At 43.0% G+C, this 13,279-nt stretch overlaps 1 protein-coding gene across 1 annotated transcript; it reads left to right on the top strand.

The window, feature by feature from the left end:
* Positions 1 to 5,313: 5,313 nt before the first annotated feature.
* Positions 5,314 to 7,025, top strand: F5891DRAFT_988137 (uncharacterized protein; the record flags this gene model as incomplete). Its single annotated transcript, XM_041377981.1, has 10 exons — positions 5,314 to 5,411; positions 5,490 to 5,586; positions 5,623 to 5,644; positions 5,950 to 6,000; positions 6,221 to 6,286; positions 6,324 to 6,412; positions 6,581 to 6,587; positions 6,655 to 6,686; positions 6,742 to 6,841; positions 6,931 to 7,025. 10 exons carry the CDS (start codon positions 5,314 to 5,316, stop codon positions 7,023 to 7,025), a joined length of 657 nt encoding a protein of 218 aa, XP_041216936.1.
* Between the last annotated feature and the right edge of the window lie 6,254 nt (positions 7,026 to 13,279).

Raw genomic sequence — 13,279 nt, 5'->3', positions numbered from 1 at the left:
GTTTCATTTCAAATGTCAAGTCCTGAGTTCTGGGTTTTGGGACTTGGCACCTGGCACCTGGCACTCAGGGTTCGGCACTGTGAAAATTTGACATTTGGGTGTTAGGGTGTTCGGGTTTCGGGTGATATCTACCTCAATCTACAGTTTCTAGTTCTGGATATTGGAACTCAATGATTGAATCATTCAATTGTGGCATAGGTAACATGCCTTGAAAAAGATTTATGTACATATATCACTGAGCAATTATGTAGCCATTTCAACCTTCTCACCAGGACGATCAACCTTCACCTCAACCTCCATCTCCTCATCAGAAGAATCATATTCTGGCAGGAGGTTGCCTGGTTCATCCGGGACCACAATTTCACCGGAAAGCCCAAGACCTGAAAATATGTATGCAACATTTCCATTTTTCACTTGTTGCACTGATCACCAAGTTTCAAGTGCCGAAACCCAAAACTCAAAACCGGGTGTGCAACATGTTCATTGTTCATTTACATTACACAGATCATTGAGTGCTGAGGGCCGAATCCTGAAACCTGAAGCCCAAAAACATGTATGCCACATGCCCATCTACTCATTGCACAAATTACCAAGTGCCGAGTGCCGAAACCCGAAACCCAGTACTTCAAATGGACATGAATTCTATATTTGTATGTATTATCCATTGGTGTAAGGTTCAAATAACTTGGGAATTGTATTTGTCAGTGCTCGGTACTCGGTACTCAGTAGTTGGTGGTTGGTGGTTGGTGGTTGGTGGTTGGTAGCCAATATAGGCAAATGATAATGAAAAATGAAAGTTGTTATTACGCTTAACTTCCTTACCGAAGGTTGTAGTCCGAGTCTAGGGGAGTGTATTGGTAGTCTTTTCTTGTCCATCAGTTATCATTTGACTGAGATATAAGCTAAAGAAATCTGAAACATCGGCAATAATGAAAAATGAAAGTTATTTGTAATGATATTTTCGGCCTGAATCATATATAAATGTGACTTCGTATAAAAGATGTCTATTGTCACTCTCCACACATATGTCATTTTGCCTATCATTACATCAATCCTTCATGAATCTTTCTAAGCTTTTAAGCTATTATAATGGATGTATATGGGTGTTATTCCAGGTCTCTGATCACATCACAGGCTTGTTATGTTGTATATCTCGACATAATGTGCAAGTCTCGCTATTAATATTCATTCTTTTATCTTTAGACTCACTTACTGCACACATGTATTTCATTTGTCATTATTGATGTTTTGGATTTCTTTAGCTTATATCTTGGTCACATGGTAACCAATGGACGAGAAAAGACTACAAATAAACTCACCTAGACTCGGACTACAACCTTCATTAAGCTGACTACTGATTCCTGGATACTGAGTATCACAACCAAATACTGAGTACCAATTACCATGTACTGAGTACTGCGTAATGAGTAACAAGATAACCAATTGACAAGAAAAGACTACCACTACACTCACCTGGACTTGGACTACAACCTTCGGTAAGGAAGTTAAGCATAATAACAACTTTCATTTTTTCATTATTGCTGATGTTTTGCCGAATGACAAGGAAAGACTACCAAGACACTCACCTTGACATGGACTACAACTGTCATTTTTCATTATCATTTGCCTATATTGACTACCTGAGTCTCGAGTACCGACCACTGACCACCAATCACCAATCACTGAGTACCAATCACCGAGTACCAAGTACCAAGTACCAAGCACTGAGTACTGAGTACTGACAAATACAATTCCCAAGTTATTTGAGCCCTACACCAATGGATAATACATACAAATACAATTTGTGTCCATTTGAAGTACCGGGTTTCAGGTTTCGACACTCGACACTTGGTGATTTGTGCAATGAGTGAAAAATGGACATGACCCAAAGCACTTGGAACTCAATGATTTGTGTAATGTAAATGAAAAATAAACATGTTGCATGCCGGGTTTCAAGTTTTGGGTTTCAGCACTCAAAACTCGGTGATTTGTGCAGTGAGTGAAAAATGGACATGTTGTGCACATATTTTCAGGGTTTGGGTTTCGGCCCTCGGAACTCGGAACTCGATGACTTGTGTAATATAATTGAACAATGGACATGTTGCACACCCGGTTTTGAGTTTCGGGTTTCAGCACTCAAAACTCGGTGATTTGTGCAACAAGTGAAAAATGGACACGTTGCATACATATTTTCGGGTCTCGGGGTTCGGGTCTCGGGTCTCGGCACTCAGAACTTGATGATTTGTGTAATGTAAATGAAAAATCAACATGTTGCATGCCGGGTTTTGAGTTTCAGGTTTCAGCACTCAAAACTCGGTGATTTGTGCAACAAGTAAAAAATGGACATGTTGCGCACATATTTTCGGGTCTCGGGGTTTGGGGTTCGGCCCTCGGCACTCGGAACTCGATGATTTGTGTAATGTAAATGAAAAATCAACATGTTGCACACCGTGTTTTGAGTTTTGGCACTCAAAACTCGGTGATTTGTGCAACAAGTGAAAAATGGAAATGTTGCATACATATTTTCGGGTCTCGAGTCTCGGCACTCGGAACTTGATGATTTGTGTAATGTAAATGAAAAATCAACATGTTGCACACCGGGTTTTGAGTTTCATGTTTCAGCACTCAAAACTCAGTGATTTGTGCAACAAGTGAAAAATGGAAATGTTGCATACATATTTTCGGGTCTCAGGTCTCGGCACTCAGAACTCGATGATTTGTGTAATGTAAATGAAAAATCAACATGTTGCACGCCGGGTTTTGAGTTTCAGGTTTCGGCACTCACAACTCAGTGATTTGTGCAATGAGTGAAAAATGGACATGTTGTGTACATATTTTTGGGTCTTGGGTCTCGGGGTTTGGGTCCCGGGTCTCGGCACTTGGAACTTGATGATTTGTGTAATATAATTGAACAATGGACATGTTGCACACCTGGTTTTGAGTTTCAGGTTTTGGCACTTGAAACTTGGTGATTTGTGCAACAAGTGAAAAATGGAAATGTTGCATACATATTTTCGGGTCTCAAGGTTTGTGTTTCAGCCCTCAGCACTCAGAACTTGATGATCTGTGTAATATAAATGAAAAATCAACATGTTGCATGCCGGTGTAAAGAGTTGATTTCTAGTGGGCTTATACTAAGGGTGTTTACCTTAAGACTCCAAAGTGCGAGTGAGATGTTCGTCCCAAGGGACTGCCTGTAGAATTATCTCTCAATATAAAAGCAAGGGATATCTTGTTAAGATCGAAGGTGAGAGAAAAGAGGTATACCTCTGGTACGTTCAGAGATCTGAAGAACAGTCCGAAGTATCTGATGAATTGTCCGAAGCGCCTGGTATAGGTCCGACATCTAGAAACAAAGGTCCGAGGTTGCGCGAAGCTTCCGGCGAGCTTCTGATGAAACGGCAAGGTTTCCGGTAAAGTCTTACAGCGGTTGTCGAAGTATAGGACTTTGCGTAGTGTAACTAGTGAAGCTCGTCGAAAGACTTTAAGGATTTTAATAGAAAAATGGCAGCAGTGACACCAAACAATCGTTCCAAATGAACAAAGATCGATTGCGAAGTACTAAAACCCGGAAGTGACAACTACTAACTATGACTCGAAGCAAGGGAAGTGAAGTGTCCTGCGAGTACCTAGCGAGCCAGAATATATCCTATGACGTGAAAGTCCGGAATCCGTGTAGGCGAAAACTGTAGCGAGATAAGACATCCAAAATGTAATAAGACTCAAGGCAAACCACTACGAAGATATACGTGTAATAACGTATGAGGAGCATATCTATACATATTAGCAAGTGTTTTCGACATACGTGCCCCTAGACATAATCAATAACAGGTAATCAATAATGAGAAATGCACCAGCGAAGTCAAATGGACTAGAACAGGACATGGTACGGAGGATTGGGAAAGCTAGGAAAGGCCTCAGAATCGGACGGACGACCTTCGGACGACTCGGACAGATGCGCGGAACTTTCGGAAGGTCAGAAGTGTGTCGAGGAGTATAAAACATGATTATCACCAGATACATGTCCAGTGCCAGCCCGAGTGTTACACCGGGTTTTGAGTTTCAGGTTTCAGCACTCAAAACTCAGTGATTTGTGCAACAAGTGAAAAATAGACATGTTGCATACATATTTTCGGGTCTTGGGTTTGAAAAATAGCATAATAACAACTTTCATGTTTCATTATCATTTGCCTATATTGACTACCGAGTCTGATAAGGGACCCCTTGGATGATCCATTGCTCAATGACATACTACCTGATTGGAAGTGTGCTGGTTATCAGATATTCATTTGTTGACTCCCGGGTCCCAGAACTCGGAAGTCAGTATGGTTGACCCAAATTTGGGTGGTTGGAACTTGGCGTCTCATAGGGCAACACAAGCTTCACACCCCAGATTCCAAATTCTGCAAGACAACCTGTGCACCATCAAAGGCCATGTCAGGAGATCACCTGCTGCTCCAGGAACTCAGTAACTTTAATTTATTACCTCCTCTGAGTATGGTTGACCCAAAGGTTGGTAATCGGAACTTGGCTTCTCATAGGGCAACACAAGCTTCGCACCCTGGATTCCAAAATTTGCAAGACAATCTGTGCACCATCAAAGGCCATGTCAGGAGATCACCTGCTGCTCCGGGTACTTGGTAACTTTGATTTATTACCTCCTCTGATTTGGTTGATGTACAACTACCTCAGCTCCATCATGTCTACAATTATGATACACATGGGCCCACCCATCTATATTTTATACCACTCTCAGCCCACCCATCTGATACAATATTTTATAATACCCTCGGCCCACCCGTCTAATTTAATATGTGTCTGGGCCCACCCGTGAATGTGATAACAAGTACCTACCCATCTATCTCATACACATCTACCTTAATACACCCATCTGCATAATATCCAACTACCTCGGCCCACCCGTCTACCTAATATTCATGTACATCGGCCCACTCATCTACTCCATATATTCCCTGCATGGGCCCACCCACCTCCATTGGGAATAATTTGCCTCCCGGCCCATCTGTCATAGTCGAGGATATTTTTATCATGGGCCCATGGTCCGCTGGCCCATATCATATGGGATATTATGCACGTCCATTCCCTTGTATTATATGGAGATAGGTCACTGTAATATGTGCAGCTGATGCTGGCTGCATCGTTCGCTCCTTATACTAGGGTATCTCAGCTCAGCTTTCTCCCTTCTTCAGGAGCCTCAAGGTGTGTTTCGGTCTAGAGCCCTTCAGGGCTTTGCCCAAATAAACACTACAATTACCTTACTTGCCCTTCGTTCAGACTTACTTGTCTACTTACATGCCTGTCACTCGTTACCTGTTACCTGTTGCCTGTTGCCTGTTGCCTGTTGCCTGTTGCCTGTTGCCTGTTATCTACATGCTCTTTAATATATTCATGTGTGTTCTTGAAAGTTCAATGTCTCATGACAATTGTCAATCTTTGAACTAGGAGCATAGAACGGTTCTCGGTTCTAGATCTTCCCAAATGGTCCAGTTCTGGTTCGACCTTCCCAAACCATTTCCGAACCCCAAACCCATTGTCGACTTCGACTTCAACTATGACGACGTCAAAGTGTCGTCTTCTGGATTTGCACTATTGGTTAATTAGGCTACCTTTAGCCTTTTTGAAGGTTAGTACTAATCAATCAAACTCTCATTTTTTTAACTATCACAGGACACCTGTCTCACAAGATTTTCGAACCATGCTGATCCAAATTGTTGCCCACCATTCGCAGTTCGTGAGTGTCAATCCTTGTTCGAGCTCGAGCCATGCTGATGACCACCACACTGTGTCCACATCAGTGAATTCATGAGTCCGTGATATGGTAGTCATGAGACCTATAGACCGATACAATTACGCTTTGCCGAATATATCTATGTATTCTAGAAGAAATTTGTGTTGTTCATAAATGACCATTGATCCGTGCAAATCTAGACTTAGAAGATGCGTCAATGACAAGGTTGAAGTATAGTGACATCATAGCAAGTAAAATACAATAGTCCAGCACCTTCACCCTGCAAGTCCATTCTCAGTTTGACTCATATGTGCTTCAGGTTCAAGGCCATCTAAGCCATTTTAATGGAAAGCCGCTTTGGCAATGACCGACAAATGTTCAGACCACGTGACTACAATGGGATGACTGGTAGCAGAATTGTACTGATGTTGGTGATTATCTACTTTATAATGTAATATATATCTTTCTCAGGATCCTCTCAGTTCACTGATGCAATGCCACCAGCACCATGCGCAAATGCCCAACACACGCCAGCAAGTGCTGATGTAGCATGAACACTTGCGGACGACACCAGGGTGCCGGAGATGGGAACAGCATGAGAGGCGGCACTCATTCTCGCTCGCATGCAGCGCATGTAGACTTGACTCTGGATGGGGAGTTGCAGTGAGTGAGTCTGTCAATCCTCCTTCGAGCTCGAGCCATGCTGATCCAAGTTGTTGCCCACCGTTCACAGTGAATAAGTGTGTCGATCCTCCTTCGACTTGAGCCATGCTGATCGAAGTCGTTGTCTGCAATTTGCTGCTGATCAAAGTTGTTGCCTGCCGTTCACAGTGTCTTAGTGAGTCCTTTTTACAATTGTTTTTTTTTCATGTTTCTAACTTAATATTTATATGTACTACCTGCAGGTAAATCTCACCCACCGCCTCTCACTCAGGATGTGAGGTGTTTTCTCGCTGTTCTGAAATGATGCCATCCTCTGTCTAAACGTCCAGCGTGCAGCCTTCATTGCCAAGAACTGCACCATCCTCACTTCCTACTTTCATGTTCCTCCCGGCATGTCAGCATCTTCAGCAACTACAGAGGCAGAGATGAGTATGTAGCTATGTCATTGGAGTAGCTACTTGATGTGTAAAGTAGTATTTCAATGTATTTTTTTCACGCTTGCCACTGAAAATTTTCAGGTTCGGTTCGAGTGTGGACCAGAAAAAAACCGAACCGGACCACAGAGAACGGTTCTCTGTGGTCCGGTTCTCAGTTCTCGTCCAGGACCCTCTGAACGGACTGAACCGGACCACGGCAGCACTAGTTATGCTTCGCGTCCGAGTCGCGCAGACACATTCTCTGTTCTTACCTTCACTATCTCGTTATTCTCAACAACCAGCTCGGTCTTTCACCCTCATTCATACTATACCCTGGATTTATCACCAAACTCTTTCTCGTCACTCTCTTTTAGTTTCATTCCTTTGCTCCAAAAACAGTCAAGTGCCCAACGGTTCTCATTATTCCTGTGCACAGCGAGCTGCATATTACCATCTTTTATTCAAAACTAACATACTCTCACTCATTTCCATTACTCCTACCCTGTCAGGCTCAGCGCCACCATTCTCCGTCTCACTAAACCTTCACTTTCATAATAACCAAGGACCTTTACTCTCTTGTAGATAAAATACGGCCTTGTAGACTCATTTTGAATGTTGGTTGATTTCCCCACTATGAGCTCGCACCAGATCCTAAGACAGTCCTTTCCCTTGAGCCAGGCAATTCCCTCATTGAACTGAATGCACACCTTATACCATAAAACATGTTTTTATTGGGTACCTTCGCTGCAGTAAGGGAGTCTGGTGCAGGTCCTGGCGCATTGACTTGTAGACTGTAGTCCTACGCTGTGTTGCCGTAGTTGGACCTCAATAGATAGCCTCCTGCTATAGAGGTTTGGCCTTGGTAGTCCATGCCCGTCCCACCATTCCATCGGATTACCACTTTGTACGGCATCTCACATGATTCTGCCTGGTATTCCAAAATTCTGCAGTTTAATGATCAAATTTGAAATTGAAATGAGGCTGATATCAATATCGATGATGCCTCCTAGTACTTGTTTGTTGTAAATTGACTACATGTGTCAGCTGACCTTTTGCCTGGCATACATGCAGGCAAAGCAAGGTGATGCATCAAGTTCATCAGGAAAACCCTCCTGGGGAAAAAATGTTATAATTTTCCCTAAAAGTTCTAATTCAGATAATTCTATCTAATTACAAGAATTAGGAATAAAATTGCTAGAAGATGATAATGTTAAATGCAAATATCACAAAATGTCAGAAATCACTTGAATATACAAAAGTGTGTCTATCAAAATACGAATTCAATCAAAAATCATTACAATCATCCAGAACCATGGGACGCCCCACCTGATCCCAGCAGCCACCAGTGTTTAGCGCACATGCCCAGCACACGCCAGCAAAATGTTGATGTGGCTCGAACATGTGCAGAGGACACTGGAGAGCGCCAGAAGAGTGGAAGGAGGGCCAAGACAGGAAGCATGAGATGGAGGGTAGGATGTAGTGTTTGTTTGGCTCGCATGACTTTGGTTTGAAAATTTTTTGAACTTCTGACGTCAATCCCTCATTCCTCAATGTTCAACGTTGTCAGCCTCAACCATCAAGCTGATAGGTATGTGTTAGGTTTTTTTAAAAGTTCTATCTAACATTTGTAACTACAAACTAGGTAGTTCATAGTCGTCCTTCCGTGCTCATCATTGGATTGTGAGTGTGTTGGTCCTTGTTTGAGCAAGAGCCACACTGATCCAACTTCATCCAAGTCGTTGCCCGCTGTTCACAGGAAGTGAGTGTGTTGATCCTCATTCCAGCAAGAGCCACACTGATCCAAGTCATTGTTTGCTGTTCACAGTGGGTGAGTGTGTCAATCGTCATTCGAGCAACCACCATGCTGATCCAAGTCGTTGTCCGCTGTTCATAGGAAGTGAGTGTGTTGATCATTGTTTGAGCAACTGCCACAAGTCGCCATCCACCGCTTGCAGGAAGTGAGTGTGTCAATCATTGTTTGAGCAACTGCCATGTTGATATAGGTCATTGTCCACTGTTCGCAGGAAGTGAGTGTGTTGATCGTCATTTGAGCAACCGCTGTAGGGATTCATTTCTGGCTGGGCTTGTAGAGACTGTTTTTACCTTACATACCTTATGTTGGCACTTTTGTAGCTTACATAAGCAAGCAATCTTTTTACCAGTTACCAGTATGAGTCTGAGTGCTCAGAAGTTTTTATGATATTTCCTCTACTCTGAGCCTTGAGCCTGGTCCAGAAACCCTTTAGGGTCGAATAGCAGCTAGGTTCTGCAAGACCCAACACATTGTTCAGACTCACCATCTGAATTGTTGTACCTTCACCGCCACGCTGATACAAGTCATTGTCTGCCATTCGCAGGAAGTGAGCATGTCGAACCTCCTCTGAGCTCGAGCTATGCTGATCCAGGTTGTTGTCTGCCATTCGCAGCAGGTGAGTGTGTTGATCCTCCTTCGAGCTCGAGCCATGCTGATCGTCGTCGTCATCATCGTCGTCTACCATTCACAGCATGTCAATCCTCCTTCCAGGGGTCACTGTACATCCTTTCTATAAATCCACTTGCGCGTTTCACTAATGTAGCTTTATTAGCTTATGCTCATCCACTTAGGTATTTGCGGTCAATTGTAGCTATACAGTAATTACTTTTATGTGTATCTTCTATGTAATCAAATATCAGTTGTTTTTTCTTGTAACATTGTCTGATGTGCGTGATTTGCAAACCAGAATTCAACAAATACTTTCTGCAATTCACAACATTTTCGCGTGAAATATCATCTAATTTTTGATAATTATAATTGACGGAGAAGGAGGTAAAAAAGTCTGTCTAGCCTGCATAATTCTTCTAATTTTCCTAAAGCCCATAATTTGAGGAAATTTGAGGAAATTATCACATTTTATAACATTTTTCCCTGGGAGGGTTTTCCTGATGAAGGTGAGCATGGTGTTATTCCAAAATATGATGCTTTAATGTTTCATCACTGCTCCCCGAAATATGGGAATGACTAGCTAATAAATGTCAGTAACTAAGATGTAGTTTCATAGGTGAAGAAATTCAGAGTACTTAGAAGATGAACTTGAAAGGAGAATAACTCAGTTTTCATTAAAAAGAAAGGGTATCAAAGAATCGTGAAATAATGAACAAAAAGTGAACGTAGATGAAAGGTGTATGGCTCATGGGCTGCGGCAACCATACAATCTACCAAAAAAGAACCCCAGTGATTAATGTTGCATACTGATGTAACACATGGCCATGCTGAAATATAGAATGGAAGCTAATGAATTCAAGATTAGGGACACTAGTTCATTGTCCACCACTGTCATTTTATGGAAGAGCAGGGCGACTGCACTAGCCGCCGCATGAGAGATAAATGCTTTACCTTCCAGAGCAATCAAAATCAAACCTGATGAAATATCATGTCAGCACAAATTTTGAATCTAAACCAGAAAGCTTCGCTTACTGCCTGCGAGATATCCACAAGAGCCCATGGCAGCAAGGTTAGCCATGCAAACGAGACTAATGTGAATCACTTTTTGATGCGACAACTGGAACAGTTTCTTCATCTCAGTGAATTTTTTTGGATCAGCGAGAGCGCGATACAGTGGCTCCGCCAGGAAAATCACCCTACCCTCTGGTTGATCCTTTCATGCATCTCAATATCTGCATCAGATTTCCAGAAAAAACAGTGGTAGAATAGTCCCTCCAGCGAGCATGTGAATGATAAGGCAACCAACATGTAATGTATGGTGGAAACATCTTGAACCTGTAGATTCATCATGAGCATAAAAAAGGCCGCTCCTTGCTACAAAAGCAGACATATCAGTCTTGCAAGGCATAAAGATAATGAACAGTATACTCACTATGCATAGGGTTCTGCACGGGTAACACCGCGGGTCAGAAATGTTGGAGTTTGAATCGTTACCACTAATCTACTTAGGATAGTCTTATCGTCTGCCTGCCTGTTTAGGTTGCACGGTCTGTGCGCAGTAGCCATACATATATAAGTAGCTGGTCCACCGCATGTATAGTCCTTACCAGTTCATAGAATCACTGCTTGACATCTAGTTGCACTTGTGTGTCAGCCCCACACACTCCGGTGTGGGAGAGTAAGCCTGCCGGGATCATTTACTCATGTCTATAGTCTAGCCAACTTGACCTCTGAAGCTCGACTTTCCTTCAGGAAACTCAACACCATACCCGTTGTAGAGACTCGCGCCTCTCAATGCCAGATATACGGCCTTACTATCTACTGAAATTCCTACATATACCAGCTCTTGTCTGAAGGACCAGTCATTTGTGCTCTCGTGCGCATGCCCCACATACGTGCCTCACTCGCGCATCATACACACACTCGTGCCTTCTGCATGCGTCCCTTTTGGCCTCCGCACTCCTATCATCCGTCCATCTGTTCCATGTCCTTACTGATTTACTGGTGCGTTATTCTTATCCTCTCCACTTAATTAATGAACCTTCGGTCCGATGTCCGTGCTTACATATATAGAGTTGATATGGTTACTCGGTTCGGGTCCATGCTCAGAAGCACGCCGCATAGCGTAATCTCTCTTCTTAAATAGAAGGAGAGCTCTTTTGGTTCTGGTACTTACTTCCCCCTTATCTCAGTATACTGCAAAAAGTGTATAGTACACCTCCTTACTTGAAATCAGCTTATACTTCCATTGATCAACACTCGCGCTTCCACTACTCCTTAAGGAGTCCTTTTTCTTATCGCTCGGAATGCACTTTCGCTACGCGTGCGCGCTCCTCAAACCTCCTGCTCACATGCACATCTCGCACACCCTCGCCTTGCTCACGCACATTACCTTCTTGCACCTGCTAGCGCCCGCCTAGCTCATAGAGTTTCCCTCCATTTTATCATCAAGGAACTTCTCTCAGTAGTTGTCCTTTGGGTCAAGTCGTTGTCTCATATCCTGGTCTTGCTGTAGAGCACCCATTAGTTTTTAGAGCTTTCACCTATAGTCAAGATTCCTCACCTTCATCGTCGATATATCCATTCATCTCTAAAGCACAGCACAGCACTCCAACCTCAAGAATCATATCACTTTTCCTGGGCTTTGGTGTCTGTTTCATTATTCTTTCAGTTGAAGGCCTATTCTATGCCGCTTTCATATGCAATTACTCTTGTGGATAGAAGTCAAAATGATTGTCCAGTTGAATCGAGCTGGAGCCACGTCGCAGAATCAAGGATACGAGTTTCACACTGACCATATCAGAATAGCACTCTTTTTCTTGTTTTTTTTTGTTCAGGTGGCTTTCTTTGGAACTGGCAAGTGAGTGATGGACAGGACTGACCCTCGTGTTGCTGTTGTTGATGATCGACTATGTTCAGTGTTGCTTCAATTTTGTGAGTTTCCCTGACAAGTTGATCCAGCTCTGCTGCTCACCTCTTGTAGATCGTTCTACTTGGAACCTGTTACAGTTCTATCTTTTCACTTCTTCACGTTGTCACATATGCTTACTCATCATTCCATAGTATTCTATTACATTCTATCGTATGATTCTCTTTCTCTTTTTCCTATTCACTACTCATATTAAAGCTCCGCTTCAATACCCTTATATATACTTTACTTTCTATGCTTTGTATCTTTAACTTGACCTACGCAGACCAGGGCCTGCAATCTAGCTTCATCTTCATCAGAACATTGACTTTGACTTTGATCCTTGAAACGTTAAGACGTCTAAACAACGCCGAGCGTAACAAAAGGTCAAGTTAACATCTCTAGGCACCATTACTTGTAACTGGTGCACGAACCCAGAACCCACGACGTCTCGCTTAGGACAGAATCCATCAGGTTTTACCTGGAGTGACTCTAGACAGTCCCTAGTCAAGACCGATGTAGAAACAACAATACTGAGAGGAACAAAGAAATGCTCCTGACTGTATCTAAAAAGTTGTAGGTCGTGCATTGCCTAGTCTGCGATACTTGAGATGGCAAGTGCATTCGACCCTAAAGGGGAAGCAGGTGCAGCGGAGATCTAGAGGTACGCGCTTCAGCGAAGCGCGAGAAAGCGCAGGTGCGCGCAAGGTATGAAGGCGCGGGAACGCGCGCGCGTATTAGCGCGAAGCGCGGGAAAGCGCGCGCGTGTAAGCGGAAATAAGAGAGACTAAACTTATGTGAAGATATAAGCAAGATAAAGGATGTGAGATGTGTTGTGCTAATGAATAGATTTCTACTGCGACTTTCTAAGTAGTAAGTACTAGGTAAAGTTGGGTGAAAAGTAAGGTAAATAATAGTATGTACTGCTGGCGCTTATATAGCGCGCCTAAGCGCGCTCATGCGGAGCCGAAGCGCTACCGAGTAGGTATGTAAAAATATATATGAGTGAGAAACTATGATAAAAATAAAGGTGGAACTATGCTAATAAAGGAAATGGAAATATACGCACTAGGGAGCTTGGTGGACAGTGGATGGATGCATCTGGATGGCTGGCGCTATAG

This window comes from Suillus fuscotomentosus, assembly GCF_016647785.1.
Source record: "Suillus fuscotomentosus strain FC203 chromosome Unknown F5891scaffold_199, whole genome shotgun sequence".
NCBI classification, from domain to species: domain Eukaryota; kingdom Fungi; phylum Basidiomycota; class Agaricomycetes; order Boletales; family Suillaceae; genus Suillus; species Suillus fuscotomentosus.
The sequence above is the reverse complement of the archived record's forward strand: the minus strand, read 5'-3'. Positions and strand labels throughout refer to the sequence as shown.